Source organism: Carcharodon carcharias, chromosome 20 (assembly GCF_017639515.1).
Source record: "Carcharodon carcharias isolate sCarCar2 chromosome 20, sCarCar2.pri, whole genome shotgun sequence".
NCBI classification, from domain to species: Eukaryota; Metazoa; Chordata; class Chondrichthyes; order Lamniformes; family Lamnidae; genus Carcharodon; species Carcharodon carcharias.
The window spans coordinates 82738061-82761526 of NC_054486.1; the positions used below are offsets into that span (position 1 = coordinate 82738061).

At 40.6% G+C, this 23466-nt stretch overlaps 1 protein-coding gene across 4 annotated transcripts in view; it reads right to left on the minus strand.

Annotated features, from left to right (window-relative positions):
* Window positions 1-23466, minus strand: part of eml5 (EMAP like 5) — a 192310-nt gene that overhangs the window by 59800 nt on the left and 109044 nt on the right. For all 4 annotated transcript variants that reach the window (XM_041214377.1, XM_041214374.1, XM_041214375.1 and 1 more), the window contains exons 21-26: window positions 21932-22073; window positions 15253-15405; window positions 11382-11513; window positions 6758-6846; window positions 5290-5466; window positions 4672-4873 (exon numbers count right to left, since the gene is read on the minus strand). In XM_041214377.1, coding sequence (XP_041070311.1) covers window positions 4672-4873; window positions 5290-5466; window positions 6758-6846; window positions 11382-11513; window positions 15253-15405; window positions 21932-22073 — 895 coding nt within the window. The remainder of the gene's footprint in view (window positions 1-4671; window positions 4874-5289; window positions 5467-6757; window positions 6847-11381; window positions 11514-15252; window positions 15406-21931; window positions 22074-23466) is intronic.

Here is a 23466-nt window from a genome sequence, read left to right on the forward strand (position 1 = left end):
TTTTAAGTCAGGCAAACCATCATAACACTGAGGCATAGTTATTTTGACCCATGTCCAAATATAAGTAATGCTGTTCCTTTTTACCATCAGAGTTCCTACCCAAAGGAGAAACATAGGAGGCAGCTAATTCAAAGAAAGTTGACTGTTTTTTCACAAATTTGATCCAATATGTGGCAATCTGCATCTATCGTGCCCCTTTCAAATACAGCAGATAACAGTGCAACTTGCAAAAGGTCTAGTGTATCAATGCGTTTTAAATAATCCTCCATTAGGCCTTTAAGTATGCTTAAAAGTTGTGGTTAACCCATTAAAATAGTGCATCAAAAACACGTGTGCCTGACTGCACAGAACTTCAAACCTGTTTGTGTGTGTACTTTACATCCCTATACACTAATTCTCTGCATCTTGATGGGTTAAATACAGCTAAAATAACAGAAAATGTATGTTTCCCTATGCTCCATATTCCATGATGTGGTTTAATCTTAAGTCTGCACACAAAATAACATTACTCTTTTGATCACAGTTGATTCACGGTTCTAATGTTAAAACATGAGAAAATACAACCAGCAAATCTTGCATTCTTCATCGCTCATACTTAGAAAAGTATCCAGATGCAATCCTGAATGTTTAGCTTATGCTTTCCTCAATGTCCCCCAAATGAGGGAAATAAATAGTGAAGTTCTAAGTGAGTGAAAGGAATATTAGAAGGACAGTTAATCTTGTAGGTGGACATTCAAGATGTGTATGCTGTAAATTATGACTACTACAAGACAGCAGCTGTTCAACACCTTTGATCTGCCAAATGAATTGAAATTAAGTTGGATAGTTTTAAGATGTATAAAACTGGTTTAGTTTATGGTATTTTCCCACCTTTTTATATAGTGAAGCTGCAGTCAGAAACCTATAAAACTTTCATTAAGTAACTTAATACATTCAGGGTTAATTGCTACGTCTGAGCTACAATCTCTCAAGCAAGAACAGAAGGTTAATAATTCTAGATACCAGGTTGTAAGACATAAAAGCAAAAAACTGCGGATGCTGGAAATCCAAAACAAAAACAAAAATAAAAATACCTGGTAAAGCTCAGCAAGTCTGGCAGCATCTGCGGAGAGGAGCAGAGTTAACGTTTCGAGTCCGAATGACCCTTCAACAGAACTAAGTAAAAATAGAAGAGGGGTGAAATATAAGCTGGTTTGGGGGGCGGTGGGTGGGGGGGGGTGGCGGAATCGGAAAGGGAGTGGGGATGGAGGAGACAGTTCATGATCTAAAATTGATGAACTCAGTATTCAGTCTGGAAGGCTATAAAGTGCCTAGTCGGAAGATGAGGTGTTGTTCCTCCAGTTTGCGTTGAGCTTCACTGGAACAATGCAGCAAGCCAAAGACAGACATGTGGGCATGAGAGCAGGGTGGAGTATTGAAATGGCAAGCGACAGGGAGGTCTAGGTAATGCTTGCAGACTGACCAAAGGTGTTCTGCAAAGCGGTCACCCAGTCTGCGTTTGGTCTCTCCAATGTAGGGGAAACCGCACTGGAAGCAACGAATGCAGTAGACTAAATTGAGGAAAGTGCAAGTGAAATGTTGCTTCACTTGAAAGGAGCGTTTGGGCCCTTGGACGGTGAGGAGAGGGGAAGTAAAGGGGCAGGTGTTGCACCTTCTGCGGTTGCATGGGAAGGTGCCATGGGAGGGGGCTGAGGTGTAGGGGGTGATGGAGGAGTGGACCAGTGTGTCCTGGAGGGAATGATCCCTGTGGAATGCCGCCGGGGGGGTGAAGGGAAGATGTATTTGATGGTGGCATCATGCTGGAGTTGGCGGAAATGGTGGAGGATGATCCTTTGAATGCAGAGGCTGGTAGGGTGATGTGAGGACAAGGGGGACCCTATCATGTTTCTGGGAGGGAGAAGAAGGTGTGACTAGGCACTTTACAGCCTTCCAGACTGAATACTGAGTTCAACAATTTTAGATCATGAACTCTCTCCTCCATCCCCACCCACTTTCCGATGCCCCCCCTTTCTTTTCCAATAATTTATATAAGTTTTTCTTTTCCCACCTACTTCCATTATTTTAAAATGTATTTCCATCCATTGTTTTATCTCTACCTTTTAACCTTTTTTGATTCCTTCACCCCACCCCACCCCCACTAGGGCTATCTGTACCTTGCTTGTCCAGCTTTCTACCCTTAATTAGCACATTCCTTAGATAATATCACCACCTTCAACACCTCTTTGTCCTTTTGTCTGTGACATCTTTTGGCTATCTCCACTATCACTGGCCCTCTATCCAGCTCTACTTGTCCCACCCCACCCCCTTAAACCAGCTTATATTTCACCTCTCTTCCATTTTTACTTAGTTCTGTTGAAGGGTCATTCGGACTCGAAACGTTAACTGTGCTCCTCTCTGCAGATGCTGCCAGATCTGCTGAGTTTTTCCAGGTTGTAAGGGATGTTGTCTACTCAGAGTATCTGCAGGAATGTTTGAATTATTATTTATTTCATCAAACAATTCCTAGAAACCTAGCCATGTTTAGGACAGAACGCAGATGAAACTTCATTATTATTTTAATAATGAATGCATCACCTTGTGTTTATTTGATATTATTCCTTCTGGTATGAAAGTGTTAATCCATTTATTTTTAATGAATTTCATTATCTAGGTAGTGTACCCTGGGATATTCAGGCTTGACCAAATTGCTGGTACAAGATTTAAAAGTGTTTGTAGTAATAAGATTCACTACATGGTTGTGGTAAGGAATGTGACCTCTGGATCAGGTTAAGATAAGCGGCTGTCTGGACAATGTAGTAAATATCAAGATAGCTAACGCAAAGATCATGTCTTCTTGTATAAACTGCTGGTGCTGTTTGTGCTAAAAAGGTCAGGTTATTCTGTAACTACTTGTGAATCTATCTGTAACTGCGGACGCATAGAGCTGGACGTGCCAGCTAAGGACAATGTGAGTCAATAATGAATTATCACGAGAATGGTATAAATACATGAATGAAATTGTAACTTTGAGTAGCCACTTGGAGCAATCTGAGGGCACATCCCCTGTATGCATACTTGTATTGAATAAACTGCTGCTTGGTTCACCTTCAGCTGACTCTGTCGAGTGTCTTTAGATACTCCACAACAGCTTTGAATTTTTGAAGGACTGAAATAAAACATGAAAAGCCTTCAAAATTGTGGCAAAGGAGGAGATTGATCAGAGCATATTGGGAAGGCTCAATTTGACTCATAGAATACTGAAAGCTATTGGTGTTAGTCTTGGAAGAAACAACCAAATCCCCTGGTAGTAGTAAGATATACCTTCTTGCCATGATAAAAGCAATTTCTAGAGTTTCCAACAGGCACACACACAAAACAGCCTTTTTCAGTTTCACGCAAGCAAGCAATCGAGCCATGTTGCATCCCAAGTTGATGATGAAAATGTCTGTGCTATTTTTGGGTTGCAAGTGTGCAAAGGCTGGAGGAAGTTTAACTTTCAGTTGTCTTGCAGGGTGTGGCACAAATGAGGTACTTTAAAGGTGAGTCAAGGCAACTGAGTTATAATTTAGTCACAAGTTCCCAAACCTTCTCAAATTGAGAGAATGACTGATGTCAACTTGGTTCAGTAAATTGTCCTTTTGCCTCTCATCTGGAAGAATGTGGGTTGACATCCATTTAGTACTTAACTAGACTGACACTCCAGTTTGGTCCGGATGAAATACTAAACTGAGAATCCATCTGCCAGTTTCACTGGCTCAGCTGAATATTAAAGATTCAATGGCACTATCCAAAAAGCAGAGAGTTCTCCCAGTATCCCAGGTAACATTCTTCCTTCAACTAACTGCACTAAAAATAGAATAACTGATAATTTACCTCATTTGCTGTGTAAAGATGGCTGACACGTGTATCCACATTAACAAAACTAACTGCACTTTATTGTATGTGAAATGCTTTGGAATATTTCAGAGATGTGACAAGACACAATAAAAATGCAAATTCTTTCACTCCCGCAGGCAATGAATATCAAATGCAGGCGGACACGTATTTTGTAAAAAAACAGATCCAATTTAAGTCACCTTTTTTACTCAGCCACACACAGGCACATACACTTTTATTCTCTGCACTGTTCACTTCCCTGCAACATGGGCTTAAAGTTGCACTGTTAAATTATCAGAAAGCTTGAACTCATACTGAAAGCAACAGAGTGCCAGTTCACAGTTTAAGCAGCTGATCCAACTGGTCTTGCTGCAGGTGAGGAACTGGAAAATCAGGTGATTCAACCTTTTGATACTTGGATTTTAACTCTAATATGGTATTACACTTGGTATGAAAATCCCAGTTTAAAAATGAACAACTTCAGTAAATCTAGCACTAAAGTAGATATTTCAATCAAAAAGTTAACTTCATTGTATCGTATTTATGCCAAATATTTGGTTAAAAGAATGTCAACATAGAACTTTTGAGGTCAGCAATCACTTGGCTTTCCACCACTACAGCATTTCTATGCAAATAAGCTTGGTCAAGATCCAATAAAGAAAATGGTGACAAAAATTATTTATCCTCAGTCACAGAACTCAATTTACAACTAACTAGTGTGTAGAACTACAGGGCGTGCAACGTTATTTAATTGCATCCCTATTTTCAGACTATACCAATTAATCTGATACACCAAACAGTATAAATTGTACCCACCTCCATCTTCATCAGAATCAAAATCCGACTCCTCGCTGTCATATTGAATGGTCTGCCTGTATCCCTCCACCTCGTGTGTCCAAATCATCACTGTTGTGTCTGCTCCCCCAACTGTAACGAGCAAACTATCATCATGTGTCCAGCGTACATTTGTTACATGTGTGCTGTGAGCCACATATCTTTTGAACTTCCCATACTTTCCCTTAATTCAAAGAGAAAACCAATAAAAATGACATTAATTTATGTTTACAAATGTCAAAGATATACTAATGGATATAATCTGGATTTGTTTTTACAAAGTATGTCACAGTCTCATTTTACAGTCTTAATTTATCTTGATGGATTATTTAAAATAAATAAAGTATTTTTTTGGTTGTTCAGTGGATAAACAAATAGCTAAAGATAGAACTTGCTGACTATTATTTCTCGAAATATTAGTGACAGCAAATGTCACTTGTTAATTTCACATAAATATGGGTAAAACTATAATTAATTCCATCCCAGACAAAGAACAGGCAGTTTAGTTTCTTACTTTTTTTTCCATTTTCAGTTATTAAAACATAATTTGCACAAAGGAACACATTTACTACATATTTTTAAAAATGAAAAAGCAATTACCTTCACTGGGTATCGGAACAACTTCACAAATCCAAAGTCATCCCCTGTAACCAGCACTTTTTTGTTACTAGTAAGACAGGATGCAGAAACATCTGTGACCTCGCTTACCATGGGCCAGATACCTTCACATGAAGGACCTAAGACACAAGTCCAAGAGATCCAGTCTATCTTGTCTACCTGAAAAAGTAAGTCTGTTGTTGTGATAAAGTAATTGAAATAAATTTGACATCAAAAACTACTGATGTAAAAAAAATAGTTTACTGCATACTATTCCTTGCAAGACTGTTTTCTCCTCCTTTGAAATAATTGTTTGAATATTTGTTGCCCAAATGTTCGTCAAATTTGAAATAAAGAGATGAGTCCTATTTTTACAGATTGTTTGTGCTAGTTTTTTTTTACTGATATCAGCAAATTTTAAAAAAAAAGATCAGCTTGCTAAAGATGCTAACTGAAAGTACTTGGCCCTGAACTTGCTGCAAAATAACAGCATGTTTAATGGGCACACCATTATTAATTATAAAGCATGATGAGGAAGAAATGCCCATTTCAGTGCAAATTATAATTAAGTTGCTGAACTAGTTGCTCCACTTCACCATTACCCTCACAAGAATGATAGCTTGCCCTTAACCTCCCTGTGAGTTTAAAAGATATTGCTGCATTTGTAGATTAATTACCATATAAACTGTTCACAAAAAGTTAGAACTGATACTTAGCAAGAACTAATACTTAGCATAAATCTTGTCATTTGAAAAAGCACTTATGTTCCTGCAATGTCACGTAACCTTTCTGGCCCAAGAAGGGAATGACAAACTGGCATACTGGTAATGTCACTGGGCCCAGAATCCAGGAGTCTAGGCCAATGCTCTAGGGTCATGGGTTCAAATTCCACCATTGGGCTGGTGGAAATTAAATTCTATTAGTGATAAGCAAGGGGGTGAAAGGTTATTGGGTGTAGGTGGGAATGTGGAGTTGAGGTTACAATCATATCAGCCATGATCTTATTGAATGGTGGAATAGGCTCGAGGGGCCGAGTGGCCTATTCCTGCTCCTAATTCGTATTTCTATTTCGTATTTCTAACTGTGGGGTTTCATTCCCACAGGTGGTAAATTGTTGTTAGAGGATTTTAAATATTACAATTTTTTAAAATATCTTTTACTTTTCTGTTGTCTTTTTAGCTCTCTTAATCCATCTTTCTTTCCTTCCTTATTTTTTCTACAGTGCCTGATTTGATTTTAAATCACCAAATTTCCTTCTTAGTCATTCATCTGCTTCTTTCTCAATTCTTATTTGTTGAGCAGAAAAACTGCTGGTCTCATTGTTCACCCAGGTCCCAGATATCCCCATCGACCTCAACATAGTTATCAGCTTGCATTTCCAGCTTCAAGCTAAAGTGGTGGGGGGGAGGGAATTTAACAGTGCACGATATGCTCTTGTTCAGCAAATTTTGGGCCATTATATTTGTCTTACCTCTGCCTTATTTATAATCTGAGGTTTTCCACGTGGAGCTTCAAAGAATAACTGTTCCTTAGCACCAGTATTAACTTGTAAAAGTTTTCCTGTTGAAAAGTGAAACATGTTGTTACTCAACATCAATAAGTATTCCCTCAATCTTCAGCTTCAATAAACTGGATTGATTGGAAGAAAAACAAAAAACAATTTGATTTCAGAGAAGGGAACAAGCCAGCAGTATCTTAATTCCGTCTACACAACCTCAGTCCCACACTGTGTGGTTGACTCTCGATGCCCTAGCAAGCCACTCAGATGGAAAAACAATCACTACCAAGAATAACCTTTTCATTGCAACTAGGTATGGGCAGTAAATATGGTTGGCAGCATCATCCAAGAACTATTTTCTTGTAAAGTTCTTTACTGTTAAAAAATGATAGAATACTGTTACTTATGTTCTTTGACAAGAGAGTCAAGGGTTATGGGGGGGAAGGGGGTGGCAGGCAGCAAAGCGGAGTTGAGGCCACAATCAGATCATTATCTTATTGAATGGCAGTGCAGACTCAAGGGATCAAATGGCCTACTTCTGTTCCCAATTCTTGAGTTGTGTTGAATTTATAGGAACATAAGAAATAGGAGCAGGAGTAGGCCATTCAGTCCCTGAGCCTGCTCTGAGATCATGGCTGATCTTCTACCTCAATACCAAGTCTCCACACTATCCCCGTACCCCTTGGTATCATTGGTATCTAGAAATCTATCCACTTCTGCTTTGAACATACTCAGTGACTGAGACTCCACCGCCCTCTCAGGTAAAAAATTCCAAAGATTTACCACTCTTTTGAGTGAAGAAATTCCTCATCTCGGTCCTCAATGGCCCACCCCTTATTCTGAGGCCGTGTACCCTGGTTCTGGACACCACCCCCCCCACCCCCAAAAAAAAGAGGGGAAACATTCTTCCTGCATCTATCCTGTCTAGCCCTGTAAGAATTTTGTATGTTTCATTAAAGGGGCTTCTACATCAATGAACTGGTACCAATGTTTATTTTGGCCCCCATGGTAGGGGTTTGAAACTGTATGGTAGTTCTTCCAAAATTGCGTCCTTAATTAGAACAAAGGTTCAACTTCACTGCTTGAGGGATATATTAATGCATATGATTTGTGAGAAGACAAAACAAGCGCCCCACTAAAATATCATATTCCTACCTATCCTTGAACTTCCCAAGCCCCATGATTAGTTGCACCTTCTGCTGATCCCTGGCAGTCAACAGCCTGCTCCCTAGCACATGGACTCAATTGTACAAGACTGTCTGGAACATCCTTGTACCCATGCCGCAATACCCACACCTGGTCTAAGGCCAGCACTCCAGCCATTTACCTGGGCTCTATTGTCAGGACATGCTTTTGCCTCTGTTCTCCAACAAAGAGTTACACACTAAATCTGATCCTATCTCACCTACTAAGCCATTATTGCATGCTTCCCACTCACCAAACCCCACCCCAGGGAGTACTGACCCTCCCAAGAAGCAGCCCTGTTGTACATTTCCTCTGAGGAAGTATTAAACAATTCATCACTGCTGCCATAATTTACATTAATTCAGTGTTAACTTGATTGGAAGAATGGCCTCCTTCTGTGCAATATAGACTGCGTGAGCTTGATTTTCAGGGATGGGAAACTAATGCCCAGATAATTTCCAGATCCCAACCCTATATCGTATCTGCATCACTCACGCAACTCAATCTTCAAGTGTAGATGCCCTAATAGGGTCTGTGGTTGGCACCCCATTAGTGGTGTTGAATACTGCCAGGAGTTGGGAGCTGCCTGCAAAGCACAATCGTCTAAGGCAGACAGCAGCTATGATGGGGCCTGCTTCTGCTATGCAGAAGAGAGAGAGGGCCAGCAGCCTCACTGTGCAGAAAAGTGGCCAAATTGACAACTAAAAGTTACTACACCAGAAATGAGGCAAAAAACTCCAATGACAAAAACTTGTCCTCATTAAAACAAATCAATTGCTTAATTGCTTCCCACATAGATGTAGACAGCTGTGCACTAACGTGCACCAGGCTATTCAGGTTTGGTGATTTGCAAACTGAAAATTGCCTTCTTGCCCTACCCAGCCCATTAATAAGCTCCTCAAGCTGTTAATTTAAGCAGGTTTCCAGCTCCCTCATTCCACTCTCACTTTGAAAATACTTGTGTGCCCCAGAGGTATCTAGACACTGATACACCACCTGGGAGCCCTATTTTCAATGCGCACCTGCTCCTCTATGGGTGACTGAAAATTCCGGTCCATGAGTCCATGGCCCTCCACATAAGGAATTAAGTTCTAATCAAGTGTATCTCATTTCCCTTAAATCATTTTTCCTTCATTTCATGAAAATACTAGTTTGAAGACCACTGAACTCAAAAAGTTTTATCGAACAAGTTTCATATGTATTCTACATTACTAGAATCATTTTTGACAATATTACTGACTATAAAAACAATTGAAGTCCACTTTCTGCGTTGACCAGGGAATTTTAAGTGATGATTAAAATGCCAGCTTTGCTTCATCATCTTGCCGGCAGCCGAGTTGCACTCAGAGCCCATTACACTATTTATACTGATGTTACTCTGGCTGTCCTTCAATTTCATAATTTTTAGTAAATTGTAATGAATCATTTAACCAGCCAGAAATTCAAACTTTGTGATAAAATGCCTAAATATATTTCTACAACTGCTGCTCTTAATCCTTGCTTAGGGCTTTTTCGGATATCTTGATCAAGCTATTTAAAGGGGGATGGGAGACAGCTTATTCTTTCTGGATCAATACATTCGTCTGTGTTCACAGCAAAAATAGGGAGGTTCTATTGACAGTTTTTCATATGGCAAATTTCTGATGTTAGTTGAATCTGTAAAAGTCAACTTGACCAAGACATTACGAGGAGGCAAACTCATTTTTCTTCCAGTGCAATCAACATTTGATTGAGGTCTCAATCGGCGTAACATCAGTCTCGGAACCTTGGAATGAAAAATTCATGGCGTTTGATCTGATGGTCTGATTGTACTGAGTATCCATTGCCCAATGGGTCAGCACGAAGAATGACACATGCCAATTTATCTTAAAACCCTCCATCACTATTCGGTTCGATGATGTGATCTTTTCGGAGCAACTTGTTGAGAGGCATGTTTGATTAACAAAGGATAACAGACACAAAAATACCTGGAAAAACTCAGCAGGTCTGGCAGTATCGGTGGAGAGGAGCACAGTTGACGTTTCGAGTCCGCATGACTCTTCAACAGAACAGCAGACTCATGTGGACTCGAAACGTCAACTGTGCTCCTCTCCACTGATGCTGCCAGACCTGCTGAGTTTTTCCAGGTATTTTTGTTTTTGTTTTTGATTTCCAGCATCTGCAGTTCTTTGCTTTTATAAAAGATAGCAGACAATAGGAATAGCTCAAACATGTTATCAGCAGTGGTTCAAGTGGGTATCAAAGACATCTTAACCAAAAATAAAAATACTTTTTGAGTTAACATGATTAAAAGCACTGAGGAGTGTCTGAATCATGAAACAATGGCCCAGATTTTCTGGCCAGTGTTGGAGAGGGTGCATCTGATGCTAACTCCAATTTCAATTGTCCAATTACTATTTTATGCTAGAGCTTTCGCACCATCTGATGCTGCCTTCAGCGGGGAAGCAGGGGTGATCACAGTCGGGAAGCAAATTGGCGGATGTAATTCCAGTGTAGCCATGCACCCTTTCCTCACCGTGAACTGAAGACACGCCTCTTAATGCCCGTCTTCAGACCTGCATTGCTTTGAATAGAGCTGTCAACCTCCAGAACTGTACAGCTTCCTTTCACTGACAGTGCTAACAACCCTCCCCCTCCGACAATGTTCACCTCCCCGCCCCAGGAAAAATGCTCGACCACTGCCCCTTACACTGCCTGGCTTCGGCAGGATGGGAAACAGGGATTCCAGAAGGTGAGTCGAGATAGGGGGTACATGAGGGGGTGAGTACTACCCGTAAGGGTGAGCAATGTCCGGGGGGGGCGGGGCGGGAGCCAAACACTGCTGGGATTGGGAGTGAACTATGCTGTGGGTTCTGGAGTGCTTTGACATTCCAGCTGATTTACTTAAGAGTTACGCTGGTTTTAAACGTACAGGATAAGTATAGCGCAAACAGCCCAAGGCTCCATGGTTCTGGCCATTTGATCCCACTGTCACTGGGATCACGGAGCTGTCCGTGCAGCGTGAAACTGCCAATCAGAAAGTTAAACTTCCCATGAAAGTGCATACGGCGGGATTTCCTCAGGGTCCCGGCACATCAGCGACGAAATTCGAGGTGGAGGCCCCTCCCCAAATCAGAAAATTTGGGCCAATGTATTACACCGGTCTTGTTCTTGATTCTTTCTGATTGTGACTTGGGTTTAATTCCATTTAGAATTGGAACAAAAGCAGGGAACCTCCTCTGAGTCGATCCCATTTCACCGCTGTAACTTCACTGGAGTAGCCGCAGAAATCCCATTTATGTGCATAAAGAGGGTTCTCATGAAACTACGCTGGTGGAGCACAAGCAATTCCATGAGAAAAAAATACTTTCTAACATATGTATTTACATATGTTTCCCTGAAATGTTAAAGAAAGACAAACAGACACAAGTACCTCTTTTGTCCCAGTCCAAATGTGTTATATAGCTGGAAGCTCCTTTGCAGATTCCAACTCGTTTACTACTCATTATATTGTAGATGTCTATGAAGTTATCATGAGATGCCACAGCCAAGTACTTTCCAGAACCTGAAATTTTCAAATTACAAATATTAGTTAGAAGTAAACTAAGAATTGATCCATAATTTGCCACTGAATTGGAAATTACTTATTAAACCCAATACCATAATGGCTCTATGCCAACTATATGGATAAAGGTCATTTGGCCCATCAAATCCATACTGGCTCTCTCTGGAGCAATCAGATCCATTCCCCTGCAAGCTTATTTCCTTTAAATGGCCAACCAATTTCCTTTTGAAATCATTGATCACCTCTGCTTCTAGCATTCTAGTCGTCAATGAGTTCCAGGTCACTTGTTGTGTAAAAAAATTCTTCCTCACATTCCCCACTGCATCGCTTGCCCAAAACCTTAAATCTGTGTCCCTTAGTCTTTTATACCATCAGCTAATGGAAAGAGAATTTTCCTTGTCTACCTTATCTAAGCCTGTCATAATCTCGGATACCTCTTGTCAAATCTCCCCTCAGTCTCCTTTGTTCCAAGGAGAACAACCCCAGCTTATCCAACCTAACCTTGTGGCTAAAAACCCCCTCCCCTGGAACCATTCTGGTAAACCTCCTCTGCACCCTCTCAAGGATCCTCACATCCTTCCCAAACTGTAGTGACCAGAACTGGACACAATACTCTAGTTGTGGCCTAACCAAAGCTTTATACAGGTTCAACATAACCTGCCTACTTTTGTACTCAATGCCTCCATTTATGAATCATAAGATCTGATATGCTTTGCTAACTACTCTCGCAATACGTTCTGTCACCTTCAAAGATCTATGACATGAACACCCACTAGACCCCTCTGTCCCTGTACATTTTTTATGAACTGTGCCATTTAGTCTATATTGCCTTTTCTCCTGCCAAAATGCATCATCTCACACTTCTCTATATTAAATTCCATCTGCCACTTGTCTGCCCTTTCTGCTAGCCTATGTCCAGTTGCAGTCATTTGTATGATCCTCACTCCCTGCCTCACCTCCAAGTTTGGTATCATCAGCAAATTTTGAAATTTTACTCCGTCATTTATAACAAAAAAAGCAAATGGTCCTAGCACTGAACTTTGAATAGATAAATGTCACACTGCCCCAAATACAGTCTTGTGTGCTCCTGAGGTTTGAACTAAAGCATACTATTGTAGCAGAGTAGAAGGATCTGCGTTTTGGATTCCTGACCTGGGAGAGCTTGATGCTGAAGGATATCAGTAATTGAAAATGGTCCATCCCCCACTACTAATATCTCTTAATTTTTATGTAAATATTTTGCTCAGAGATAAAAGCAAAACAACCGGTTCTCCAGTAACCATTGCAAAGTTGCATTGATTTTTAACTAAAATGAGCTTAGATCCCAATCTGAACTAATATTTGGATGTGAGTTTGACATGTATTATCTTTCTTGATTGAGTCATCTGTAGGAATAGATAAAATACTAGGATGAAAGCATAATGTGACCAAGGAGAATAACTGATGGCACTGATGTTACTGTTCATGAACTATCCACCTCAACTTTCATGATTGCAGATGGATGAATGACAGCAGGGAGATAAGAGGAAATACAAGTTACATTGCATATTACACTGCAAGCACATTACTTAAATAGTTATCAAAAGTACATGTAATGGGTAATGAAAAAATAATCTTAGTCTTCCTATTTTTACTGTTTAGGATGAAGACATGAACAATGTTCTTCGTGAAAATTTTGGTAAAAATGCTGAACTTGACTTTTAATTCAGTATCACATGTTATCCTCCAGGAAATGTTTTAAAGTACGCACTACTGGGGAGGTCTTGTGGCACAGTGGGAGCGCCCCTATCTCTGAACCAGAAACTCTGGGTTCAAGTCCCACTTCAGGACTTGAAAGCCATGGAAGGTTCATTCATATCATGGCCAAACAGATTGATTATTAGCCTGTAATTCCTTTCAATATGCCTGAAGGCAGGTGGTAAGAGTGGGAGTGTTTCCTGGTCAACCATTCTATAGAAGACAAAGGCAAACCACTGTTGTACTTTGTCAAGGAAGTTCATGGTCACCAACACCCTTTAAGGGCATGGTACATGAAGGAGGAGGTCATCCAGTATTGATGGTATAAATAGGTTCAATGGAAGGGATGAGCAAAAAAGGAGTAAGAAGCCAGGAAAACAAAAGCAAGCCCAAATCCTGACAAAAGCACAACTTTCTAGAATTGGCACTCAGTAACAGCTACAAAAATCAGACCTGACCATAATTCTTTAAGGAGAGACCAACTATTTTTAACCATGTGATACATTATGCAATTAAAACATCCTCAGGAGTGGCACATGATTTTTTTGACCTTCATAGTGAGGATTCAAGTATAGGAGTAGGGATGTCTTGCTTCAATTATACAGGGCCTTGGTGAGACCACACCTGGAATATTGTGTGCAGTTTTGGTCTCCTGATCTGAGGAAGGATGTTCTTGCTATAGAGGGAGTGTAGTGAAGGTTTACGAGGCTGATTCCTGGGATGGCTGGACTGACATATGAGGAGAGATTGGGTCGGTTAGGATTATATTCGCTGGAGCTCTGAAGAATGAGTGGGGGGGGATCTCATAGAAACCTATAAATTTCTGAGAGGACTAGACAGGGTAGCAGGAAGGATGTGGGGGATGGACCATTTTCAATTACTGATATTCTTCAGCATCAAGCTCTCCCAGGTCAGGAATCCAAAACACAGATCCTTCTACTCCGCTACAATAGTATGCTTTAGTTCAAACCTCAGGAGCACACAAGACTGTATTTGGGGCAGTGTGACATTTATCTATTCAAAGTTCAATGGAGGAGTCCAGAACCAGGGGTCGCAGTCTGAGGATATGGGGTAGACCATTTAGGACTGAGAGGAGAAGAAATTTCTTCACCCAGAGAGTGTTGAGCCTGTGGAATTCACTACCACAGAAAGTAGTTGAGGCCAAAACATTGTATGTTTTCAAGCAGGAGTTAGATATAGCTTTTGGGATTAAAGGGATCAAAGGATATGGGGAGAAAATGGGAGCAGGCTATTGAGTTGGATGATCAGCCATGATCATAAAGAATGGCAGAGCAGGCTTGAAGGGCTGAATGGCCTACTCCTGCTCCTATTTTCTATGTCTATGTTTCTCAAAAATGGATGGAAATGGTGAGCTAATGAGTTTAGGTGACATTTGGAGCTGGTCAATTGTTTTTTGATAAGGCCATATGTTTCTTGAATGAAAACGAGTCTGGCCATTCTCTTTTGAGTTATTAATAGGCAAAAATACAAAGCATAATTCAATGTTAATTGGCAGCTTTGCTCAGTGACCACAAGGATGGTTAATATGGGTAATGGACATGTGGCAATATAATAAAGGAGTGGGTGCTCTTTTGAGGCAAAGGGTAAGGTACATCACTGCCTTTGATATAGCAATTGCTTGCCTGTAGAGGGTGCCAAGCTGCTTTGGCTCTATGATCATCAACAGTTTCAATGCAAAAATCTGTGTGACCACAAAATCTGAGTAAAAAAAATCCTAAAATATTTAAATAATTAAAACAAGTTTCCAATGTTTCAGAAATAAATGTTAGTTTGTTTTCTGCACTTTGAACAATTAGAAACATTTCTGACATGCAGACATTTTAGTCTGTGTTTATCAGATGATGGCATAATTCTCACCACACTGTACTCAGAAAGGATTATCATAATTTAAATACTTTCTTGTATTTACCATAGCTGATTAATTTTCAGACAAAGTAGAATAACTGATTCAATAATAGTTGTTTTAGCTTAGTCTACATACCTGGGGAAAACTTAATATCTGAAATATGCTCTTTTCTATGATGGAATGAAACAAGATCTTCAAGAGTGTCTGAATTCACAATCAGGAAACTTCCATCATTTAGGCCAACTGCAAGAGATTTCCCATCAGGAGAGAAACAGCAACACCTGCCACCTATAATTTTGACAACATAGACATTGTACCAGCATTAGTGCTAAATTAGGCTTTTTTTTTAAACAAACCAATTCTGCAAACTATTTTCATATAGATATGCTTCAAAACTCAAGAAGTTGTACAAAAACTGATACAGGATTATCAAAACAAGTATTCCACTAATATTATTTCATCAGTGAATAAACACCTCTTGTGGCTTTGCCCACACATTGTGCCAGAATCTGGAATGAGATTTTGTTTTAATCAGTCCTGGTTCATCTGTCACTGTTACAGTAAATTTACTGAAGCAATATTTCACATGGATAATGAAGCAAAATTATATTATGTACTGATATGAAGGGTCTTACAGGTATATTAAACTACTTTGCTGTCACTTTATAGAACACGTTTAAGGTAGAAATAACTTTGTTCTTCTCATCCCAAAACCTATTAGTCTCAGTCACTTACATTATTTTATTGCTTGGCCCGCCATAGATATGCAGTTCTTACTTAAGGTACAAGTACTTACATTTGGGCATTTTATTCTTCTATTCTGCCTCCCTAAAATTTTCTGCCCAGTATAGTTCATGAATAAAAAAACAATTCTGATGGTGAATTTATATTTTTTGTTGAAGCTGTCACTGAATTACAGCATTTCACAAATAATATTCTTCTGAACTGTTGAAAAGATATTCCAACTGTAATTCTTCATAAGCACATTCATATTATTTTAGCTATGCTGCCACTTGTCGATGGCTTCAAGAACAACCCTCCCACGTGTTGACTCAGGAAATAACCACAGGGCAAGTAAAATTAAGCTCTCATTTTACCGTAGCGTGGAGTAAGACCAGGATCCACCATCAGCCTGCTAAGTTATGTCAGCAATTGGTTTCCCAACACTTTTCCCACAAAAAAGAAACAGTTAGTGAAAGCAAGACACTTTCAGTGCAATAATGTGAGGTGGATAAAATTTACCATTGACTTCAAAGCAAATGAAACATATATTTCTGGCAAATAATCTGAATGAGGCCTTGGAATTGCTTAATCCATATGCCATAAAAGGCAGGGTGCATTTACCAATCTTCTTCTTGAGTATTGATGAGAAAAGAGACATGTCAAAGCTTTTCATCTTGCACTCCTCAGGACACTTCACAAGAATACCATTATAAGGGGAAAACAACAATTTATACTGTATGAGAAGAGATTGGTTGGCAAGTGGACTCTGATTGATAGAGGCATTGCCATGGAGAATGCACCAGTTGATGGTGACTAACAGTTAACTGCCAAGCATTGTTTGACATTTAAACCAGGCAGCTTGACCCTGATTGGTCAAGGCATTGCCCAGAGGAATGAGCCAGAGAATGGCTGTCACTTATTTTGTTTGGCTGAAACAGGCACAATGTATGTACATGTTCTTTCTGTCTGCAAAGAACAGGGTCCTGTGTATTAATATATGTAGCTTCCAGTACACACAAATGCACCACACTGTGAGCCCAGCTGACTATCTTGAATTGATTATCAGTGTAATTCTTAGCACACTGAGGATTATTTAGCAAATGTTGTCCAATCACGGAATCACATCTAATGTCGGACACTGTCTCTTGAGTTTTGCAAGAATGGGCTGGTTGGGTATGGTCTGTATCTTGCCCAAAGCAAACAGCACCAAATATGCTGTTTGATACGATCCGCCAGTCTTTGGGATTTATGACCTACACGCCTAGCATCACACTGGCACTGAAATTCATATACCACATTACTCATTTATGTGATGGGCAGAACGTCTTTTTGGCTGGACAGCAGTATCCTGTTAGTGCCGAATACTACTTGTCTTTGCTATTGTATAGTGGCAGCATGAAACAGCTAACTTCACCTGTTGCTCAAATTTTTGAGTGACCTTGCCCTTCCAGGGTAATTGGAGATAGACTGGACACTTTTCAGGGCCGAAAGTGATGGCCTTAGGCCTGTTCATGAGTTTGCGTGATATACAGCGTGAAATGATCTGATCAGGGTAGCCATTATCCTACAGGATGCCCTTAATGTGCCCTATTTCAGCATCAAGCTTGCATGGTGAGCAAATGGCTCAGGGCCCATTTTCAAGGTTGCCAATAAGACCAATATTATAGTGTGTGGGAACTGTAAGAATCCCAACACGTATATTAACCAGTGAAAGTAGGCTTGCGGTAGACCGTGGTAGAGAATCTCTATTAGATTTCTCAATTAGTATGTCAAGGAAGGAGAGTTCAGTTGACTGTTCCATTTCAAAGGTGAATTTGAGCGCAGGGTGGAGCCCATTTAGACATCAAAGGTAATTATTACGTGCAGCTGCAGATTTAAATATAGCGAAAGTATCATCCACATATCGGAAATATGCAAGGGGTAGGATGTTAGGTGTCATTCCATTGAAGACACTTTTCTCATGGAACCCAACAAAGATATTTGTAAGAGTTGGGCCTAGAGGGGATCCCAAGGCAACACCATCTATTTGAGCATACATGGTGTCATTAAAACTGAACTCAACTGTGTGGGTTGCTGAGGTCATAAGTTCAATGAATACTGATCACATAATGGTGGTGGGTCTATATTACCATGATATAGTGCTACAGCACAAATATCTATGGCTTCCTTAAGTGGAACATTGGTGAATAGGCTAGCAATGTCAAATGAGTATATGGACAGCATTGCTATTGATATGCAAATCCTGTACGGTCTTTGCAAATGTGAAGGAGTCCTTCACCACGTATGTGGAAAACTTGCTCAAAACTGGTTAACAATTCACCCAAACATTTGGCCAATTCATGTTGTGCACAACCGGTCATAGATAAGATAGGGCGTAAGGGGACATCGCTTTTGAGCGTCTTGGTTGGCCCAAGACGCGGATGCAGCAAAGAGCAAGGATGAACCCTGTTATAGATATCACATGGCAGCTCATCGCTCTTACATAAGTCCAGTAAGCAGTTTTTTTAAGCTTACTTTCAAGCAAGACTGTCCGGTCATAATGAGCAGCAGGTCCAATGGATATGAATTTAGATCCATTATTAAGAATGCCATTTTGTTGATATAGTCACCCTTGTTAAGGATGACTATTCCCGTCCCTTTGTCAAGTTTACTGATGTGCATGTCCAGGTTGGTCTTAAGGCCTTGCGATGGTGTAAGACATTCATGTTGCATGTTAAAGTCAGAAAGGTTGTTTGGAATCCTGCAGTATCGTGCGCTTTCATGGATTCAGCATCTTCAGTGGGTGCTGCTTTGTGGCAGGATGGTTGGGAGTAGAGGAATTTGAACTTAGCAAATACCTCTTCGTGTTTGATTTGGGATGAAGGCACACCAAAATTGAAACATGCGCAAGAACAAGTCGACGTTCTGCCCAACACACAAATGAGTAATGTGGTATATGAATTTCAGTGCCAGTGTGATGCTAGGTACATAGGCCTTACATCCCAAAGACGGGCGGGTCATATCAAACAGCATTTCTCAGCCACTGTTTGCAACAGGCAAGATACAGACTGTACCCAACCAGCCCGTGCTGGTCCAACATTAGATGTGATTCCATGATTGGACAACATTTGCTAAATAATCCTCAGTGTGCTAAGAATTACACTGATAATCAATTCAAGATAGTCAGCTGGGCTCACAGTGTGGTGCATTTGTGTGTACTGGAAGCTACATATATTAATACACAGGACCCTGTTCTTTGCAGACAGAAAGAACATGTACATACATTGTAAAACAGAATTACCTGGAAAAACTCAGCAGGTCTGGCAGCATCGGCGGAGAAGAAAAGAGTTGACGTTTCGAGTCCTCATGACCCTTCGACAGAACTTGAGTTCGAGTCCAGGAAAGAGCTGAAATATAAGCTGGTTTAAGGTGTGTGTGTGGGGGGCGGAGAGATAGAGAGACAGAGAGGTGGAGGGGGTTGGTGTGGTTGTAGCGACAAACAAGCAGTGATAGAAGCAGATCATCAAAAGATGTCAACAACAATAGTACAATAGAACACATAGGTGTTAAAGTTAAAGTTGGTGATATTATCTAAACGAATGTGCTAATTAAGAATGGATGGTAGGGCACTCAAGGTATAGCTCTAGTGGGTTTTTTTTTTTATATAATGGAAATAGGTGGGAAAAGGAAAATCTTTATAATTTATTGGGAAAAAAAAAAAGAAGGGGGAAACAGAAAGGGGGTGGGGATGGGGGAGGGGACTCACGACCTAAAGTTGTTGAATTCAATATTCAGTCCGGAAGGCTGTAAAGTCCCTAGTCGGAAGATGAGGTGTTGTTCCTCCAGTTTGCGTTGGGCTTCACTGGAACAATGCAGCAAGCCAAGGACAGACATGTGGGCAAGAGAGCAGGGTGGAGTGTTAAAATGGCAAGCGACAGGGAGGTTTGGGTCATTCTTGCGGACAGACCGCAGGTGTTCTGCAAAGCGGTCGCCCAGTTTACGTTTGGTCTCTCCAATGTAGAGGAGACCACATTGGGAGCAACGAATGCAGTAGACTAAGTTGGGGGAAATGCAAGTGAAATGCTGCTTCACTTGAAAGGAGTGTTTGGGTCCTTGGACGGTGAGGAGAGAGGAAGTGAAGGGGCAGGTGTTGCATCTTTTGCGTGGGCAAGGGGTTGTGCCATAGGAGGGGGTTGAGGAGTAGGGGGTGATGGAGGAGTGGACCAGGGTGTCCCGGAGGGAGCGATCCCTACGGAATGCCGATAAGGGGGGTGAAGGGAAGATGTGTTTGGTAGTGGCATCATGCTGGAGTTGGCGGAAATGGCGGAGGATGATCCTTTGAATGCGGAGGCTGGTGGGGTGATAAGTGAGGACAAGGGGGACCCTATCATGTTTCTGGGAGGGAGGAGAAGGAGTGAGGGCGGATGCGCGGGAGATGGGCCGGACACGGTTGAGGGCCCTGTCAACGACCGTGGGTGGAAAACCTCGGTTAAGGAAGAAGGAGGACATGTCAGAGGAACTGTTTTTGAATGTAGCATCATCGGAACAGATGCGATGGAGGCGAAGGAACTGAGAGAATGGGATGGAGTCCTTACAGGAAGTGGGGTGTGAGGAGCTGTAGTCGAGATAGCTGTGGGTGTCGGTGGGTTTGTAATGGATATTGGTGGACAGTCTATCACCAGAGATTGAGACAGAGAGGTCAAGGACATACATTGTGCCTGTTTCAGCCAAACAAAATAAGTGACAGCCATTCTCTGGCTCATTCCTCTGGGCAATGCCTTGACCAGTCAGGGTCAAGCTGCCTGGTTTAAATGTCAAACAATGCTTGGCAGTTAACTGTTAGTCACCATCAACTGGTGCATTCTCCATGGCAACACATCAACCAATCAGAGTCCACTTGCCACCCAACCAGCATTCTCTTTTAATACTGTATAAATTGTGGTTTTCCACTTATATTGGTATTCTTGTGAAGTGTCCTGATGAGTGCAACACAAAAAGCTCCAATGTGTCTCTTTTCTCAGCAATGCTCAAGTCCTATACTATCAAACAATTAATCTTCTTGTCATGTCGCTGCAACTTCCCTTGCCATTGTTCCATGTAGGCTCGAGCTTGAGGGTTTAAAGCCTTCAGATATTCAGGGTTACATGGCTCTGGCAGTAAAGGGCATTCTAAAAGATGTTTCATCATTTGGTATGCCTCTCCACAGTCACAGTCGATATAATTCATTTGGCTGTATTCCCACTTCTGCACAGGGGGCTTGCAGCAGCCGGCACCAGTCCTGAGGTGATTGAGACACAGCCAAGTAGATCATGTTTTGCTGGCTCCTGATGGGAGGGATTCCTCTAGGTCATTAGACAACTCACATGGCTTCGCCTGTAGATGTGTTAAGCAATTAGCTGTGAGGGTCTAATACCAATGTGTGCAGCTCACTAACCCTTTCTGCCCAGACAACGCTAGAAAAGTAATTGTTTTGAATGAAGGAAACATTCATGTGAACTCATGTTCAAACGGTACAGAAATCAATTTTATCTGAACAAAATTCAAATCTCACACAGGATATAGTTTTTCATATTCTTTTCATAAATCTTTCACAAACCAAAACATTCTTCAATTATCAACAAAGATTACGTTCAGAACTTGGGGCATAAATTATAAATTTTAAAGTTAGAAATAAGAGCTCAATATAATTACAAAATTGCAACAGGAAACAATCAGGGAGTGTCCCCCCAGGCCACGTTTATAGTCCAGGACTGTTTCAGTGCATATGGGCTTGGAAAGATAGAGTACATTTTGAACATGCTGTTCCAATCAGCGTCAGAGTAGAGAACAGGAAATCCAGCCTTATAATGTTCCTTTTTCAAAATGCTTTGAAAATACTTTATTCTGCATTATTTCAATAACATTATTTATTCTCAACTCCAATATGAATCCTTGACTAACATTTCAAACTGGCTAAAAATAAAGGCATTACTTAATTCAATGGAAGATGAAGTGTAAGGTGGATTTGGTTATTGTAATGAGATAACCATGACATAGTTTAAAGTATTCAATAACTAGAGTATATGCTGATTAATAACTTTCACAAACAGTTTAACTGTTATGGCTTACTTACTTTTTTTTAGTTTGCGGACAGCAAGCATACAGTGGCTTGGGGAGAGATCCCAAATTCGCAGGGTTTTGTCATCACTAACAGTAGCACAGATAGGTAAATGGGGATGAACATCTAAACCCCATACTTCACCCTCCATGTGACCCTGCCAAAGTATAATATAATAAACCTTAAAATGTTGATCTTGAATGGTATATGAAAAATTTTAGTACTGACAATTAGATATTTATAATGGTTTAGTAAGTATACTTTCACAATATTATTCAATTATAGTGATAAGTGGTATCACTTCTTCCTTCAGCCTGTTTAGTTTAGATTTTAAACTGCTCACCGGTGCTGAGATCTAAATTTGTAAGCACCAAACTCAAATTCTATACAGTAATCTGCATTTTTTGTATAACTAAATCCTGCCTAGAAGTTAGATTGTCTTTGTCATCATTGCATTGAAATAGGTTGGTTGAGGAAATATTTATTCTGTGCAAAGGTCTAAAGTACCATAGCTGGGGTGTTATAAGGGTTCACTACCTTTGCTGTATCAGGCATTCAGATCTTTCTTAATGACAGTGAACGGAGCCCTCTGTGTCCATGCTAATCACTATAACTATCCCATGTGGTAGGGAGTTCCACATTCTAACTACCCACTGGGTAAAGAAGTTTTTCATGAATTCCCTGTTAGGTTTATTTAGTGGCTATCTCATTCTACGGCCTCTAATTCTAGTCTCCCCTATAAGTGGAAACATCTACGTTTACCCTATCAAACCCTTTAAAAATCTAAATGACATTTATCAGGTCACTCCTCAATTTTTCTTTTCGAGATAAAAGAGCCTCACCCTGTTCAATATTTCCTGATAGTTATAACCTCTCATTTAACCTCTAATTTCTAGTATCATCCTACTAAAGCTATTTTATGCCTTCTCTAGTAGCTCCATATCCTTTCTCTAATATGGAAACTAGGGATAAAAACAAAAAACTGCGGATGCTGGAAATCCAAAACAAAAACAAACAGAAATACCTGGAAAAACTCAGCAGGTCTGGCAGCATCGGCGGAGACGAGCACAGTTGACATTTCGAGTTCTCATGACCCTTCAACAGAACTAAGTAAAAACAGGCAAGGAGTGAAATATAAGCTGGTTTGGTGGTGGTGGTGGAGGGGGGGGGTGGCGGGAAGAGGTGGTTTGGGGTGGTGGTTGTTGAGACAAGCAGCCAGTGATAGGAGGAGATAACCAAAAGATGTCACAGACAAAAGAACAAAGAGGTGTTGATATTATCTAAACAAATGTGTTAATTAAGAGTAGAGAGCAAGACAAGCAAGGTACAGATAGCTCTAGTTGGGGTGGGGTGAAATAATACTAAAAGGGCATAAAAGGTATAGATAAACAATGGGTGGAAAGAAAAGCTCAACACAAACTGGAGGAACAGCACCTCATCTTCTGACTAGGTACTTTACAGCCTTCCGGATTGAATATTGAGTTCAACAATTTTAGATCTTGAACTCTCTCCTCCATCCCTACCCCCTTTCCATTTCTTCCCCCTCCTTT